Source organism: Lampetra planeri, chromosome 11 (genome assembly GCF_965212315.1).
Source record: "Lampetra planeri chromosome 11, kcLamPlan1.2.h2, whole genome shotgun sequence".
NCBI lineage: Eukaryota > Metazoa > Chordata > Hyperoartia > Petromyzontiformes > Petromyzontidae > Lampetra > Lampetra planeri.
Genome location: NC_136117.1, coordinates 7,359,518 through 7,377,425, shown reverse-complemented (window position 1 = coordinate 7,377,425; position 17,908 = coordinate 7,359,518). Strand labels below are relative to the sequence as shown.

General features: G+C 44.6%; 1 protein-coding gene across 11 annotated transcripts in view; it reads right to left on the bottom strand.

Annotated features, from left to right (window-relative positions):
* Positions 1-1,264: 1,264 nt before the first annotated feature.
* LOC144721247 (man(5)GlcNAc(2)-PP-dolichol translocation protein RFT1-like) overlaps positions 1,265-17,908 on the bottom strand; it is a 29,188-nt gene continuing 12,544 nt past the window's right edge. For 3 of the 11 annotated variants that reach the window (XM_078598710.1, XM_078598711.1, XM_078598713.1), the window contains exons 7-14: positions 17,704-17,835; positions 15,226-15,301; positions 14,205-14,255; positions 12,554-12,684; positions 11,217-11,361; positions 9,912-10,017; positions 8,605-8,854; positions 1,265-6,172 (exon numbers count right to left, since the gene is read on the bottom strand). In XM_078598710.1, coding sequence (XP_078454836.1) covers positions 6,005-6,172; positions 8,605-8,854; positions 9,912-10,017; positions 11,217-11,361; positions 12,554-12,684; positions 14,205-14,255; positions 15,226-15,301; positions 17,704-17,835 — 1,059 coding nt within the window. In that variant the 3' untranslated portion in view covers positions 1,265-6,004. Of the gene's footprint in view, positions 6,173-7,158; positions 8,855-9,911; positions 10,018-11,216; positions 11,362-12,553; positions 12,685-14,204; positions 14,256-15,225; positions 15,302-17,703; positions 17,836-17,908 lie in introns of all 11 variants that reach the window. The other 8 variants (XR_013585870.1, XM_078598716.1, XM_078598715.1 and 5 more) reach the window with 8 other exon arrangements.

Below are 17,908 nucleotides of genomic sequence, written 5' to 3'. Positions count from 1 at the left end.
ATTAGCCCACGTTTTGCCAGTGACGCATCTGTAATACAAATCTCTGGATCAGCATAACACAACACCGCCACCTCGAAAAGCTGCTGACCAAATGGAACCTGCAAGGCTATATATATATAGCCCTACTTTACATATCACCTGAGCCTGGTGATGATTGACCAGAGGCCTCTCTGTAATTAAGTTCCAGCCACCATCCTTGTCCGGTTTTAATAATCGCGACATTAATTTACAGCCCTTTGTCAATGCACTGCTGGATGAAGGCCTTCCTGACGCCTTGTCCGTCGTTGGGAGATGTTTGACCACATTTCACCATGTTGGTCGGTGTGGGTTGGTGGGTAGAGGTGCCCAGGACAGGTTCAGATATCACTCGCCACTGATGTTTGCCACGGTCAGGAATTGTACAAAGAAAACCGGGTGCATAGTATGCAGTTTTATAACGACTGTGCCAGGGCTCTACCCCTGAGTTTTATAATCCAGCAGTATGTTGTATTGTTTTGCATCATTTTACTGAAGTCCGGTTCACATTCATCCACCGACCTGCAAGCAGCGCATGCCTGTGCTGGTATTGAGTCGGGGTGGTGAGATTCATAACCACCACCTGGAGATTCAGAGTTGAGATTTGTTTCGATAGTCATTGAATAGCAGCGCTTATAACGGCTGCAGAAGTGACGAACCCATTGCACACAACGTATAACGAATAAAAATACGTCAACCTTTACGCACGTGATTTAATGCGTGTATTGGGTTCTTCAGAATCAATGTTAATGACTCCAACGTATTTTTCCACCTTCAGTAATTGAAGCAGCGGTAAAAAAAATGCCACGTTGGCCACATTACTGTGGTGGGCACCAGTTTCTCAATACAACCACTGCTTACTTTGCATGAAATGGTGCAACCACCACCAGGCGGTACTCTTTTTATCACCCCTGCAGCAACGATGCAGCTGATGATGATGGGGGCTGCGTCAGCTGGGTACTCGAGTTTTAGATAAAGGTTATGAATAATAAAAGCTTACCGGGTATACAGAGCTGGCCATCCCGATTAGTAGTCTACATTGGTATTACGTAACTCAAAGTAATCGTTAGTGCCATCGTGGGGAACATTAATAACAAAATAAATGTATTTTTATACATTGGGATAGTTTTTACCATCAAAGTCAAAGCATCTAGTATACAGTGATGTAGGATTAAAAACCTGCATTTAAACTACAATGGTTATTTGCATGTACAGCCTAATATCTACACAAATTACTCAATGATGCCCGTTTAAGTCAATATTAAGCATTTTATTGAGCAGCTTTTCACCTTTACAGCGTTTAACCGAAGACTGCTTTTGCTTCAGTTTACAAGCTTACAAAGTCGTTTGCATTTTGTCAGAGCCAGCAGATTGTTACATTGTTTTTAGTCACGGCCTATTCTGTTTCAATTAATTTTTGACAAACTATAATATAACATGACACCAACCCCATCTTACCTGGGCTGCCGATCGGTTTTCTACCCCACTCCAACCATACCACACCATTGTAATCTTGTGATCTGGTTTGGTGGGTTCCTGTAAATGAGCTGTAAATAGCTTGGCTTAAGCATTTAAGAAATATATATTTTTACGTGTATAATTTATACATAGTCTGATGGGAAAAGTGATGTTGGCGAACAGCTGTTTTACGGCTGCCACAGCAAAAGGCATTTGCCCCGCCACCTTTGTCTCTCCAATGCTGATATCGACACGATGTTTGAAACGCATATTTTATGTTATGCGGACCTAAAGGCACACACGACAGGTTCAGAGTGCCGATGGTGCAGCCAGGAATAAATCTTGCGCACAGTAACCATAGTTGAGTGCTCTAACCACAATCGCGTCGTTCTCCTGGTATACAAGATACAACGGCGACACAAAGCCTAGGTGTGTAACAGTACAGCTTGTGCGGCAAGGCCTAGTGGCGTACATCACCTACACAAACCGCATGAAAGCTTATAACAACATTCGATATAAACATATAAATATTATGGATTTGTTTTAAGAAACCATCAGTCAACAAAGCTCACACTACAGCCTGCCAATCATTTTGCGGAAAACAATTCCACCCCAACTGAAAAAAAGCTTTTCTAGCGATTAAATATTTATTTTAAGGAATTGTATTCAAACTGCGTTATCTACATCGTGACATAAAGGAATGTCCATTCGAAAATTTCACACAGCAGTGTATCACCCTTTTTTAGATAGGATAGCCCTAGATTTGAAGCTTTCGTGACTGCAAGGATTCATATTCTTAGGTTTTTTCGGTAAAGTCACGTAGGTAAAAAAAATTAAAATTAATAAAAGTAAAATAAAATAAAAAATCACGACGTTTTGGAGGCAACACAAGCTTCCGTCTTCATGTGGAACCGTCACAGCCACGACAGCTGTATCAAGTAAATGAGAGATTACAAGAGCTACCACTCCGTATATTATATATACTTGATACAGCTGTCGTGGCTGTGACGGTTCCACCTGAAGACGGAAGCTTGTGTTGCCTCCGAAACGTCGTGATTTTTATTTTATTTTTATTAATTTTAATTTTTGACCTACGTGACTTTACCGAAAAAAACCTAAGAATATAGGATAGCACGGGGAGAAGTTTATATCATAGAACTACTTCTGAGATTCCTGCAAGGGACTTCACACGAGGGGCGCTGTACTCCCCCTCGCCCCCTGCTATAGAGAGAGATGTCCATCGCATTGGAGAGTTGAATTTTGCCAAATCAAGCAGTCGTTTCTGGATATGCCAAGGCCATGTACTCACTTCAGCCGAGAAGTGGGTTTATAATCATGGGTGGCTGCGCCGATTGGAACTCTGACCACAAAGCCACTTGGCCACAATTTTCTTTCTATGCTATTTTCATTTCATGAGAAATATTTAATACAAATAGATTTGTCCTTCAATATCAAGTTGCAAATAAATGTAAGGTGTATACATTTAATTATTCGATATCAAACGGGTGGCTATCAAGACCCGCAAGCCCCCAATGCGCCATCAAGCAACTCTACACACTCCCATAATCAATCGCTACTTACCAAACTATTTTCACACAACTGTACATATATTTTCTTTATTCCGCGCAGGTGAGAGCCCAATGAGACAACATTATTCTTGCAAGGGAGACTTTGGAACAATGGAGGGTGTGTTGTACAACGAAACGAGAACAAGGTGTAAAAATATGAAAAATTAATAAAACCTTAGTACGTTTTAAAGAAATCAACGTTTGCTTCCTCAACCATGATTGCAAACGGGCACTTTAATCGAGGGGGTGAAAACTGTATGGCGTTTATTTTGTGTGCACGTGATGCAAGGTGCATTTTTATGCGCTGGCGCAAAATCTTCTCTCTTGATTTGCATTTTGAAGACGTCCGTGACAACGGATGAAAGTGTTTGGTGTTATTATTGTACGTTCATCACTTTACACGCCCACCACCTTGGCTTCCCTGCGTGTGTGTTTAAACTGGGACGCTGTAACTGCTGCTCTCACCGCAAACAAATAAAACATCACAATAAACAAAACAAAATGCCGATTGAAAGCTGTGAAGTAATCACTGTGGAATGAATTTTACTTGTTTAAATCCGTGAATTAATCACAAGTAGTACTGCAAAGATTAGATCATTGCGTAACACGCACAAACACAGCAAAATAATTAAACAAATTCTAGCGCTTTCTGTCGATGACAAGAAACTTATTAGACAGAAAAGTGTTTGGAGGCGAGAAAATACAAGAGTATTCATGCAAAAAGTAATTTAGTCAGTAAATAGCACAACTGGGCCATAGCATGAATCGTGTGTTGCATTCCAGGTGGCATTAAACAAGAGTTGTGTGTGTAAAGCACACAGCATTGTTTTAAACCACCAATTGACACAAAAGTTAGAACTGTGGCCATAGTTAGGCTGTACTGCATTATGGGAAAGCCCCCAACAATGCCTTGTGAGCTCACTAGAGAACACTGCTACGAGTGCACAGCAGTCCAACCGAGCCAGTGGACATCAGTGGTGGAAAATTTTGGTCTTTAAAATTCTGGTGGTAGCTAAGTAACACGGCATCTGCAAAACGGTTTCACCCTTTTTAGGGATCTTCAGTACAGTATAGCCTTGCTACTCTAATGCCACAATTGCACCCAGAGCTGTTTTTATAAACATCCGTTTTGATGCCTCTTTAGGTTGGGTTGTTAAACGAAAGCCAGTAAGAACTGAATCGATTAGCGGTTCTGAAAGTTGGCAAATGGTAACCGCTTCCAAAATAATGTGAGGAGCGAATGCACTGACTGGCACACAAGTGAATGTACAAATGGCATCGTGGCCTAAGCGACAATTGCGATTGCTCTCGCTTGTGCACGCGAGGTGTATGTGGTCTCATCTTGCATGCTAACCAGACGTCTTGGAAGTGTACCTACACATTACCCACACCACAAGTGACCGGCCAATCAACTGTGGTGAATCCATTTATACTTCTTCTTGGTTCTTTTGGTAAAGTCACGTAGAAGGGAAGTAATAAAATAATAAAAATAAAACATAATAAAATAATTATTATGTTTTAAAGTCACGTAGAAGGGAAGTAATAAAATAATAAAAATAAAACATAATAAAATAATTATTATGTTTTATTTTCATTATTCCCTTCTACGTGACTTTACCGAAAGAACCAAGAAGAAGTATAAATGGATTCACCACAGTTGATAATAAAATAATTATGTTTTATTTTTATTATTTTATTACTTCCCTTCTACGTGACTTTACCGAAAGAACCAAGATGAATCCCTGCAGTCACGAAAGCTTTAAATCAAAATCCATTTATACTGTTGGATGGACAGAGGCAGCGGGGGGAGGGGGGAGGGGGGGGACGGGTTACTCAATTGTTACAACTACTCTGGCAGCTCCTTACATTTCTCAGTTAAAAAGGTGGACACGTTCAGTTTATTTGCGAGGCATTTTTATTTGTGCAGCGCAAACAGGTAACCGTATTTTTGTTCATACGGTTACCGGTCATGCAACAAATAAAATGGAATTTAACAACCCCACTCGATAGGCAGAGGAATTGGCACTGCCTAAATGCGTTTCAATGCAGGCCCACACCCTCACCTGCCATGAGCTGGTAAAATGTGTGCAGAGCATCGCAAAATAATGCACAAAGCAACAATGCCACCACAGCCTGAAAGTATTCTAACAGAAAGCTTACATTAACAAAAGGCAGCCTGTTCTGGCGACCAGTTTTAAAAATGTCAACGTTCGGAAAAAATACGTGGCAGTAAAGTAACACGGCAACTGCAAACCGGGTTCACAATGTCAGCAGCGGTGGATGGCTTGCACAGTAACTGGGTCTTTAAAGAGGTCACAAGAACATGCTGCAATAGGCCACGGTGTGCCAGTGGCCAAGGGTGAATTTGAATAAAAAGAAAAACACCAAAAACCCCATCATATTTAACCAGTGCCGCAATGGTCTCACTTGCAAAAGCAATGACGAATCTCAATCACGTCTCACCTTTGACATTGTGAACGCTTTGTTGCTTGCTCGGGTTCAACTGTATTTCCCCCCAATTGCTAAACTGGAGCTAGCATTTTAGCTACTGCGTGTGCAGCCAGTGCAACTAGAACTGGGGCCCATAGGCACAAAGAGGTCCACAGGGCATCAAGTTGCAAAATAGATGGGAATTGAAAAGGGAAACCCATTTAATTTCTTGTAACCGGGCCCTGAGGATCGAAGTGGGAGACTAACTATTAACTGTGTTTATTTTACCAGGTAAGGCCCAATTAGCTATGCAGCTCTTTTTTGGAAGCGTCCTGGCCACAAATGATAGCTCAATGAAGTGGCTTAGCACATGGAAATGTATAGCAGCCAAATACTCTAAATGCATGTTGATTCCAAATCTGGAGGGAAAAACTGGAGGATCCGGAGAAAAAGCCACACGACCATTGTGAGAAAGCCAAGCAAACTCAAAATAAAAAACTCCATATATATGCGAGAGAGATGGTGGTTGAGAGTCAGCTCTGCTTCTTTTTGAAAAACTCGGGTAGGAACTGATGCCATACAAACGAGACGAGCTCACGTTCGGTGCGGTGAGTCACGATGCCGACGGCCGACAGGCACGCGGCTCCCAGGGTGACATGAAGCAGGCGTGGGGCCTTGCCGTGGTCACAGCACAGCACCCACTGCAGAGAGAAGAGACGCGACGAGACCAAGATGATGAGCACGAGCGTCCCCGCAACATTCCTGCTCACACAAACTCATCTCCAATGGTGACCCTGAGCCAATGGTATAAACGTCAAATTGATATGGCAGGGTCAGTCTCTGCATAGGATGATCATTTAACGGTCGTGAAATTTAAGGATGTCAAGTGGTAAATGTCAGTTGGCAGACTTTTGGAAGATTTACAAAAGGCATTCTTCAGCCCTGGAAAGGTACGATCAAACAAACTTGAAAATAATTCTGTAAATTTACAAAACGTTAACCAATCCTGTACCCAGTGCGTTGTGCGGCTTCGCTCAACAGAGCAATATTAAAGTGGATCTGTGACGATTACCAAACTCAGTGACGATGATAGTGGTGATCATTATGACAAAGGAACTGTAATTGCAATGGATATAACAACAATGAAGATCTGAAAACCAACTAGCTACCTTCAGAGATTTGTTCATGAAGCCATCCAGATATATAAACACAGACACAACTTCAATCGAGAAGATGGGTACAAACTGAGCTATCATTGGAAGGACGTTATTAACCAGGTAAAGTCTTAACTGACTGTTATGTTTCCATCCTACCTGCCGATGTCAGCTGATATTTCCGACTCTCTGTGTGTGTGTCTCTCTCTCTATGCCTCTCTCTTAGATCTCTCATGCTCACATGTCCTTTGCATTGCACTCTCATGCCTTTGGATTGCACTCTCATGTCCTTTGGATTGTGCCATCATGCCTTTGGATTGCAATACTCTTCGTTTTTACATTAACATGCTAATTTCTCACATTAACATCACTAGCCCTGCCCGCTTCTTTATGACCCTTGAACTACACCCATTTCAACCCTTTTAAAAACAGTCTGCCTCAGCAGCAGACCATGCTTTCCCACCTGATGACGGACGCTTGTGTTGCGCCCGAAACGTCGTGATCTATTTTATTTTATACCTACGGGACTTTACCGAAAGAACCAAAGAGTAATGAAGATCTCTGATGCGTTCTCGGGTTGCACCTCGTAATTTTCAGTTCCTGGAGAAGATCCTTGCACGTGGAGCGAAACATCGGACATCATGCAAAGAACACGCAGTAAAATCAGAATCTACATCAGACTCTATGCAGCACAACTGGGGAAAGCATGGTTTTACCCACAATGCTCCACGGAAACTCATAATGCGTTTGTGAGTACGGTATTGCTTTTGAGTTGAACAGGGTCCTACAGATTATATGTCATGCACTTGTAAATAACATCTGATAATCCAACAGTATTTGTTAAACAAGCCCGACTCTGCTGATGAGACCTAGGAGGTCGAAACCAGTGGAGAGTTTACTTGCTTAGACAAATGCTGCTGGATAATGTTGGTCTGAAAAGCCAAAAAGGCTGATGGCCTAAAACGTATTTTTGTTACCGTGTTGTCTGGACTATAATACGCTCCGAAGAGGCAAACACACTCCCGAAATTTACTCTGAGGAGTACATTATTTGTGTAGATACAACGCAATTCTGTTATACGCTGTTTGAATTCATTCACATGCGGCTATGCTTTCGGACGTGTGCTGTGTGCGCTACTCGGCAGGCAGCCGTCTCGTGCGGTTTCGCTTTGTGCGCCCTTTTTTCTTTGGAATGCATCTACAAGAGGGAAACCAGGAGATGCTTTTCAGCTAGTAACAATATATTTGTTTACGCTTGTTTACCCAAGAAAGCCTCAGCGAGTTTTTTTTACAAATGAGGGGGCAATGGTTGCTGCGTGTAATCCCAATTGAGTAATCTGCGGGTAATCTATTAGAAAAGCCCGCGTTACGTTTGTCCATCAACTAAATTATGAGAGCCTTTCAGAAGGCCTGAATCTAAAAGTTATCGAAAGTGGATCTCCCCCCCACTAGATGTGTGGGTAAAAGTTTATCCAACAGGTTTCCAACAATTGTCGACCCCCCCCACCACCAAAATAAAAATGCACTCTCCCACCCCACCCCACAAAAATAATGTCTTTTGTAGGCATATATGTCTACCCACCCATCATACAATAGTCAGTAGTATTTGCACACATTGGGGGGGTGGGGAGAAGAGGACATCAGTGATCAGAGGGGGAGAGGGGCGAGGTGCAAAACGCTGAGAAGCTCTCCGCAGGAGCTAGAATAAGAATAGAGCGGCCACATGCCGCCAAATTTCTAGTCTTTCAACTTTTGACCGTGATGCCGGTAAGCAACAGTCTACTCGAATGAATGTCACAGGACATTTAATGTCCAGTATGAAGTGTATAATTACGGGTATTACGCCCGCAGAATAAGATCAGGGTGGCCGCGGGAATCGAACCGTGAACCGCTACGACAAGCGGCGAATGTGCTATAGCTGGACCAGGTCACGGCCCTTTGATGGCATTGACGATGACGGCGATGGTGAAGCCGTGCTACCTCGGAGGTGGCGGTGATGACCCAACTGCAGAAGAATGTGAACGCGAGGACGAGGTTGGGGCGCAGCGCGGCGAGCGGCTCGTGCGGCGTGTCGCGGAAGTAGTCGACGATGAAGTTCAGGCTGGAGTACAGGCGCAGGGCCATGTTGAGACAGTTAGCGAGCACGAAGCCCACGGAGCCGAATGCTCGCGTCAGCGCGTACGACAGCACCAGGAACACCACCGAGAGGACCAGGAGCTTCATGTTGTACCTGCGTGTACGTGTGCGCGAACATGAACACGCGTGGAAACGGTATCACGATGTTATTTGCTGCGGAGTAACCTTGCTGCGTAGTTGCCCGCATCAGTATTAACATTTCAGGGCCAAGCGGAACAAAGCCACTAGCAACACAAGGTTAGAACAACACAACTGGGCATGTGTGGTGAAGAAGAGCTACATAGCTCATCGGATTCCTCCAGCATAAATAGATATTCTAAGATGTTTTTAAGAACTGTAGTGGCTGGACAGACTTCTGGTCACTCCTAAAGGTTGAATTGAGAGCGATTTTGTTTGGAATTTCTCAAGAGAAAAACATTTCAGTAAATATATAAGTTATGACACACATGCCTCGTCATAAAAATTTAAATCATATTACACATTGAAGTGGGCACGTAGCTTAGAGGGGGCTATTATCTTATCACAGCACCGAGGCTCCATCTATAATCCTTGAGTCAGAGCAGTAATTGGTACCACCTAAGGTAGCAAATCTTGAGAGCAGATTTATTTATATGGCTAGCAAGATTAAATGATTTGGCAACCCGCACAGTATTTTGATCAATTCAATCATTGATTTCACATGTCAAAGGCGGAATATTACGTGTAAGGTACTGTAATCACAATAAATCTCAGTTATAATATAACTGGAATTTCAACTATAAAAACGCTTCTGTATCGTAATTATAATTAACTTTACAACTGGTTAGTTAAATTTCGATTTAAAGCTTTCGTGACTGCAGGGATTCATCTTCTTGGTTCTTTCGGTAAAGTCACGTAGAAGGGAAATAATAAAATACAATTCTCACTATGAGAATTCTCACTACTGTGAGAATTGTATTTTATAATGTTGTATTTTTATTATTTTATTATTTCCCTTCTACGTGACTTTACCGAAAGAACCAAAAAGACTGGTTAGGTGCCTATGTAGTTACAGCTATGGGTCGGAGCAGAAGGAAGAGAAGCAATGGCGAGGTGTGTTGCTTGCCGCCAAGAGCGCTCGCCACGAGTGCTTGACCTTGGCCAAGAACAACCAAGTCCAGCAGGTCTCTCACCTGTCCACTTCGCTCTGCTTCATGGCAGCAAACACGAAGCACTCTGTGATGCCATTCAGCGCCAAGAACAGCACGTAAGCGGAGTACCAGCGCAGTAACACCGGCCCTGCTCAAGAGAATTCACCACTCAGGTCAGAATGTACAAAATGACACGACACCATACAGCTACTACACATGGCTCAGCCGCGTGGTCATTGCCGCTAATGGCCGGCTGATGAGTTTTTACATGAAAGAAACGCAGCCCCATCTCCCATGCTGTGGACTGCGCCGATGATGTCTTTCTTCAAGGGACTACTGTACATGATAATATTTTTTGAATATCTCAGTCGGTGGCCTCTTCACTTTTTAAACCATCCCGTGCGTTTGTATAATTATTTTGATTGTTTACGCAGGAATATCTCGCCGAGTCTCACAACTTTTTGCAGGAGGGTTCTGCCAAGTTTTCGCAGTAGGGGGTGACGATTGCTGTGTAGAAATTTCAATTTTGTAATTTGTGGCCATTTTTTTTTTATTTGGACCATGATGCCAGCACACAATGCGACTGACGTGATGGGATCATTAACGTCCAATGTGAAGGCGTGTATTTTTAAATCCTTTATATTAAGTTCGCTTGCTTGCTTAGAACCGTGCAAATCTTTCGGTCGTTTTTTAACCCACTTCCCGTGATCCAATCGAGCTGACATTTTCCACACAGACTCGTTGTGCGTGACAATTAATGTTCATGAAATTTTTTTTCCAAAATGTTACACTTTTTAGGACAAAAATATTATATTTAATTACCAATTGCTTAATGGTGCAATGCAATCATCTGACCATAGGTGGCAGCCATCTCAAACCAGAGGACGAGAGGACTCTAGCCGCCACGCATATAAAGGATTTATAGTGAAAAACTTTGTTTTTACGGGTTATACTTATTTACGTTTCATACACCCATAAGCAGATTCAAACTATGAACCTCTGCAACAATGTATGTTGAACGTCTGTCGCACCGTACGTAGCCAACCGTGCTAATCGGAGGCACTAATCAGAGGTGCAAAGCGGTGCGCCTCCAAATGCTACAACATGCGGCAAATGCGCTAGCGTGGGCTTGTTAACGCCACAAAAATGCTGCGATGTTGCCATGATGGCCACGTGACCCTGTTCAGATAATTCCAAGTTTTCTTTTTCACCACGTATGTACTCAAAGAGACCAGGAGAGTTTCATTTGCAAGAGTTACTAGGGGCATTAGTCTGCCACCACAGCACCCTTTAATTAAGTAAAGCCGAATGACGGATCGGAAACACGGCAAAGACGTTGCTGGTTACCGCCGCTGGAGCTGAGCAGCGATCCCCCGTACAAGTCGAGCGCCAGGTACGAGTACGAGAAGCCGAACGTGAGGACGGTGACTCCGATGAGCAGCACCAGCTTGAGCAGCGACTGCAGCACCTTGGCCACGATGGCGATGTCATCCTGCCAGCAAAGCCGCACGGGGAAGGGTGCTGTTAGCGAGTGCCTATTGAGGGCAGAGGAGGCACGCGCGCCGGCTGAGGGGCCAGCATCACCGCCAGCGTTATGTCTCCCCAGTGCTGCTGTTCACACACTACAGCAGTTACTTTGTTTTGTTCTGCTGAGCTGACTTAGAGGTCTAGGCCAGGTTCCAGATTACAATTGTCCCTGGTGTTGTGTATGATGAGGAATACAGAAAAAAGGGTGGACAGCACAGCAAGTCAATCACCACAAAAACAAAACAGTTTCCCACGTATCTATATTTGACTGTTGGTGCAAGTGCTGTAAGAGCTTATCAAGGCTTACATAGCACGCGAAGGGGTCAATAGTTCAGCAACACACACGTACGATTGCCTTTGTTACCCCCTAGTACTGATGTTGACCAGACCACTGCACCGGATACTCAACTTAGGCCAATTGTACGTAGGCTACATAAAAATATAAATGACCACTGGTGCTGCGCATGTCCTAAATTAAAATCTGTTTCACTGGGGCCATAATTTAGTCACTACCCTAGCAGCCAAGGAACAATACACCAACCCCACCCCCCCCAAACCTCCCCAAACCTATTGATTTGTGACAATTGAGGATCACAACTCGATTCAAAGTAAACGTGTCTTATCGGTATCTTCTCGATTTTGAGATCTGTTTTGGTATCATGTTTGTCTCCACTTCCTCTGCTCCGCCATAGCCTACAGGCACCATTTACAAAAAAAATTGCATTCATTGCCAATGACTTATTCTTCCTCGTGCAAATCTACGCGTGACATCATAAACAATTGAATCGGAAAATCATTACAAGCCTACAAAGACAAAGATCCCCAGTATAGCCTTAACAGACTGTTGGGGCAAGTGCTGTTAGCGAGCACCTATGAAGTCCGGCACACTACACGAGGGAGTGGGTGGCCAGCACCACGTCTAACGGCCAGTCTCCCCAGTGGCGATGTTTTTATACACCGCACCAGGTACTCATTTGAGGCTGAGCCGACCTTGGGGAGGCCCAGGACCAATGCAGATAATCATCACCGGTGAGCGGGGTTGTCGGCTTCATCGCGTAGTGTGCTAACCCACTACACTACCGCTCCCCACACCGACATCACGCGCAGAATCGTGTGTACATGAACTCGGGAGGCGAAATGCGCAGTCCGATCCACACCTCGTTCTGCTCCATGGCAATCTTTCCACGGCTGAGCGAGCGAGCGAAGAAGACGTAGAAGCTGTCCTCAATGGGCATGAAGACAAAGCGCGGCACCATGGAGCCCAGGTTGTTCACCACGTCGTAGATGCCTGCGCAGACCGCCGCTTCATCTCAGCACGAGCCGGCAACTCTCACAGCCTCGCGGCGCTTTGGAGCACTCCACAGCGCATCGCGTATTGTTGTAAACGTGATGGTGGCGCTTTGAGTGGTTAGGTTTGTGCCAGAAAGGTGCAACACATATGTAAATGAAAATAAAATAAACTATTTTTTTTTTCCAGGTTAGGCCCACTGAGCTACTTTGCTTTTTTTCAGAAGCGAGCTGGCCACAGATGATCGCTCAACAAAGTGGCTTCTCATGTGGAAATTTATAGCAGCCAAATACTCTAAATGCATGTTTTTAAATGTGGAGGGAAAAACTGGAGCACCAGGAGACAAAAATTAACGTGACTCGACTCAAAGATGACAAAGGCACAGCTCCGCAATTGCTCCCTGGCACCAGTTCCTCTCGCAGAAGCGCGTCCAAGAGAGAGAGCTCTACAGAGCCCCGCTAGAGGGCGCTTGGCCTACTCTTCATTGCTGGCCAGACACAGTGGGAGTACCTACACTTTACCCCACCATGCCGATCGTCTAACTGTGGCGTGCCCATTTATATTTCTGCAGGGACGGACAGAGGTAGGGGATTTAATAAATGTCAACTATTACTGGTAGGAACCTCCTGGTTACACCAGCCCACAGGGGATTATTGTGTCTGTCCGTCCGTCATGCAGGGAGGGGCTGGGTGGGGAGGGAGGGGCTGGGTGGGGAGGGGAGGGTGGAGAGGGGCTGGGTGGGGAGGGTGGGGAGGGGCTGGGTGGGGAGGGAGGGTGGGGCTGGGTGGGGGGTGGGAGGGGTGGGGCTGGGTGGGGAGGGGATGGTCACCCCGTGGTGCCCTTATAAAACTCAACGTTTAACCTACTCACGCCGGCTTGTGCCCGCCCTCACAGTCGGCCATATTTGCGGAATACACCACGCCGCCGTTGACCCTGGCCATTGACCGAGCAACCCAACGTTCCTACCAGCTCCCTCCGCAGGAATGTGTTGTTTGAACGACCACGCCAGGTGATTTAACTGGACCTGTGGCCTCTGGATGGTAAATCCAGTTTGCTCATGATTACACCACAGCATCATCCGTATTGTTTTTTTATATTTGATGACAAATATAACATCTGGTTTAATTCATGGTTAGATTTATAACAATTCGTAAGTTAATGTACAATTTCACATTAGTTGCTAGTTTTGCTGTTCAGATGTGTTACTTATGCTTTGTTTAACCTGAATAATTTTGACGTAAAAATGATCATTTAACCCTGGGCACCACAGCAGATCGGAGTTTGTTTCATGTCATCTTAACAGATTGTTGGTGAAATAATCGTTCACTAGCACTGCTACTACGATGCTTAATAACGTCTCTCGTCGCGCCTCGAGACCTCACAACAACGTGCAGCGTCTTTCAACATGTCACAACTTCCCAAAACAACCCGCAGTGGACCGCAGCACACCGCGACATCACAACATGCCCCAACCACTCGCAGTACGTTACATATAAGTAAAAAAAAAATCAGCATTCAACCTTGATCTCCAAAGTTGAGGACATTGAAGAAAGTCATGATGTATTTCTCCCCTAGCAGAGAAACAAGGCAAACACACACACACTTGGTCATGTGACTCGATGGTTAAGGAGGCAAAGGCTTATGGACCCTTCCAATGAGCCAGCAATGACGAGACCCTCATGCTGAATCCAAACAGCCACCTGCGATTAAACCAGGTTCTTTTGAGGAGTGAAGCTAGGTGTCTTAGTCTGGCCATACATAATTGAACAAAACACAACATTGTATGCATATGGCATTTCAATTCCCAGGGATAAATGAACAGGCATCACAAGCATTCACAGCGAGCAGTGCATCAACGCACTTCCAGAAGATGATATTACAGAACTGTGTCTGTAGTTGCCTCTATTGGGCTCTATCATCAGACAATTGACATTGACTGTATCTTCACTCGGTGTGGTGACACACGCCTGTAAGCCTTCGTGTTTGAGGCAAGGGTTCGTGGACCACTCACTGCTGTGGTGAAGTATGGTCAAATAACTTCTTGGTTCTTTCGGTAAAGTCACGTAGAATGGAAATAATAAAATAATAAAAATAAAACATTATAAAATAATTCTTACGACGTTTCGGCCACAACGACAGACCTGTTCTCCACCTGAGGACGGCTACTTGCGTTGTGGCCGAAACGTCGTGAGAATTATTTTATTATGTTTTATTTTTATTATTTTATTATTTCCATTCTACGTGACTTTACCGAAAGAACCAAGAAGATGAATCCCTGCAGTCACGAAAGCTTTAAATCGAAATATGGTCAAATAACTCCCATGACCTATAAGGTTTGTGGAGGCCCTCATTGACACAAGGGCTGTATGTGTAATAATCAATACATTTCACATTTTTTTCACACCTCACATCAATAAAGGTTTCTCAGCTTGCTTTATATGAAATAAAATCTACACAAAAAGGCCCCACACTTTAAAACATGTAAAACGTACTATTTAATACATGTGTTTTGTGCGAGAGGATAAACACGGGCAAGGGAACCTTCAGTGAGAAGTTGCTTCAGGAAGGACTGCATCATGAAGCTCCGAGTCAAAGAGACGAGCGCCCAATCAAATGGCTGCACAGCACAAACACGCGGTTATAGTGGGCACATCACACGGGCCATTCACAGGCCAGTCGCACAGGCTACGCGGGTGAGACAGACACCCGTGGTCCAGTGCTTCCAGGAAAAGGTTCTCCATTTGTAATAATGAAGACAATGATGATGAAGATAGAGCTGGGGTCGGCAACCCGAGGCTCCGGAGTTGCATGCGGCTCTTTAAGGACTGCTTTGTGGCATTATTTACGTGTGTAATGACAATAGAGCCTGCATGCGGTGCGAGGGGACTAGTGGCCACGGGAGGTAATGACAGGGAAATCAGCCTACAGTTCGAATACACTCGTGGCCATGGGAGGTAATGACAGGGATATCAGTTGTGAGTGTGAAGGGACTGGTGGCTACGGGAGGTAATGACAGGGGTATCAGTTGTGAGTGAGAAGGGACTGGTGGCTACGGGAGGTAATGACGGGGGAGTCAGTCTGCAGTATGAAGGAACTCGTGGCCATGGGAGATAATGACAGGGGTATCAGTTGTGAGTGAGAAGGGACTGGTGGCTACGGGAGGTAATGACGGGGGAGTCAGTCTGCAGTGTGAAGGAACTCGTGGCCATGGGAGGTAATGACAGGGGTATCAGTTGTGAGTGAGAAGGGACTGGTGGCTACGGGAGGTAATGACGGGGGAGTCAGTCTGCAGTGTGAAGGAACTCGTGGCCATGGGAGGTAATGACAGGGGTATCAGCTGTGAGTGTGAAGAGACTAGTGGCCACGGGATGTAATGACAGGGGAGTCAGTTGTGAGTAAGAAGGGACTGGTGGCTACGGGAATGTTCGAGAAGGGAGCGTGATCAGGTGATGGAAGAGGACGGTAGAGCGAGCGTCCAGTCAGCGAGAAGGATCAAGAAGGGGGGCGTGGCCTCAGTTGGTATATAAAAGGGAGATGCGCGGGAGACTCGGGGCTGTTGCAGTGGGGGTCTCCGCCTGATGTCAAGTGAACGTGTCTTCAATAAAGTGCCATCTCAAGAGAAGTGTGTCAAGTCGTCATTACACATGCATTGCTGGCTCTTGGAGCATTGAGGTTGTTGTTTTTTTACAAAATAAACAAACAAAAATGGCTATTAATTTTATGTTGGTTGCTGAACCCTGAGATAGAGCATATGTCAAGGTGATCTGCCAGTCAAATAGAATGGTCATCATGTTTTCCATTTGGCTAGCTTGCACAGATTCAAAACATCGATTACACTGGTCAACACACATTTTATGGCATAAGGTATTCCAACGGTTTTAGGGTAATTTTGGGGTGCTGATTCCAAATCTGGCATCAGTTTTGTGTCTATCACATCAGGTTTTTAAGATATCAAATATTACATTTTCCATAAACTGCAGAAGAAAAATATTAAATAAATGTGGATATCTACATAAAATTATATTATAAACACACTAACCTAAAAATACAGCACCATATTTTAACACTAAAGCAGTCACTGATTCGCAACAACTTGCAATCATAAGTGACAGAGTTAATTTCGGATAAAATCAATGAAAATGGGGTATGCCGATAGCATAAAAATGAGATGTGATAGAGCAAATCTGAGATCAGATTTGGAATCAGCACCCTGAAATTAGTCTAAAACAGCTGCAATAGTCCAGGCCAGAAAAAAAAGGGTTTTTTTTGTTGACCAGTGTAATTATCACGTCTCCCAGTAACTTCTGGAGACTTAATAAAATGCACAGGCTAACATAAATTCGCCACGATTGGTGATTAACGACACTGGCTTATATGTAAATACAGTGCTCATAAACTAACGCTTGGGGCAATGGGCCATGTTCTTAACAGACTGAACAGAGTCAGAAGGCAAATCAACCATGGTTTGTGTGCGAAGCTCCACTTGTGGTGATCCAGCAAAAAATCTGCCGATAGCTAAAGGCAAAACAAGCATCCCCATTCACAGGCACAAAACCCCAATAACTTATAATTATTGCTGCTGGGCCTCAAATGCTTGGTCCGAGGCTGTGCTGCTGTGATACTCTCTCCCCTCTCTCATTCATTTCCCTGTCCTATTCCATCCTGATGTAGTATATTTGTTGAAATTTTCTAGCGTCTTGAGATTAAATTGCAATTTTCAAAAGGATCCACACCCGGGGAATCAGTTGTGCAACTTGGTTGCGTGCACCTAAATCGTTTACATGTGGACATCCTCTGCAACCAGTTGCAATCAGTTGCGCAACCGATTGTTTAACATAGACAGGCCATAACGCTGAGCGAACGGCTCAGTGATTTTGATGTGGACCTCCGATTAGCGAGGTTGGCTACGTACTGTGCGAAAGAAGTTCAACATACGTAAGTACATAGTGAAACGCTGTCGTCGTTGGCTGCTTAACGTGCCATACATGTGGGTGCAAGCAGTGCAGAGTGTGGCCTCACCTGAGTGCCCCAAGTGAAGAACATCTGGCGGACAGAGGTGATGGGAAAGTGGCTATCCTTGGCGGCTGTAGAGCCGATGTAGCGGGTGAAGTAGCGGTAGTAGCAGAAGGACAGGACAACTGCATACATCAGCTGCACACAGCACGGGGTTCCACAGTTAATATGCAATGCTGCAGGGCTACACAGATGGTCTGGCACAGGGTTG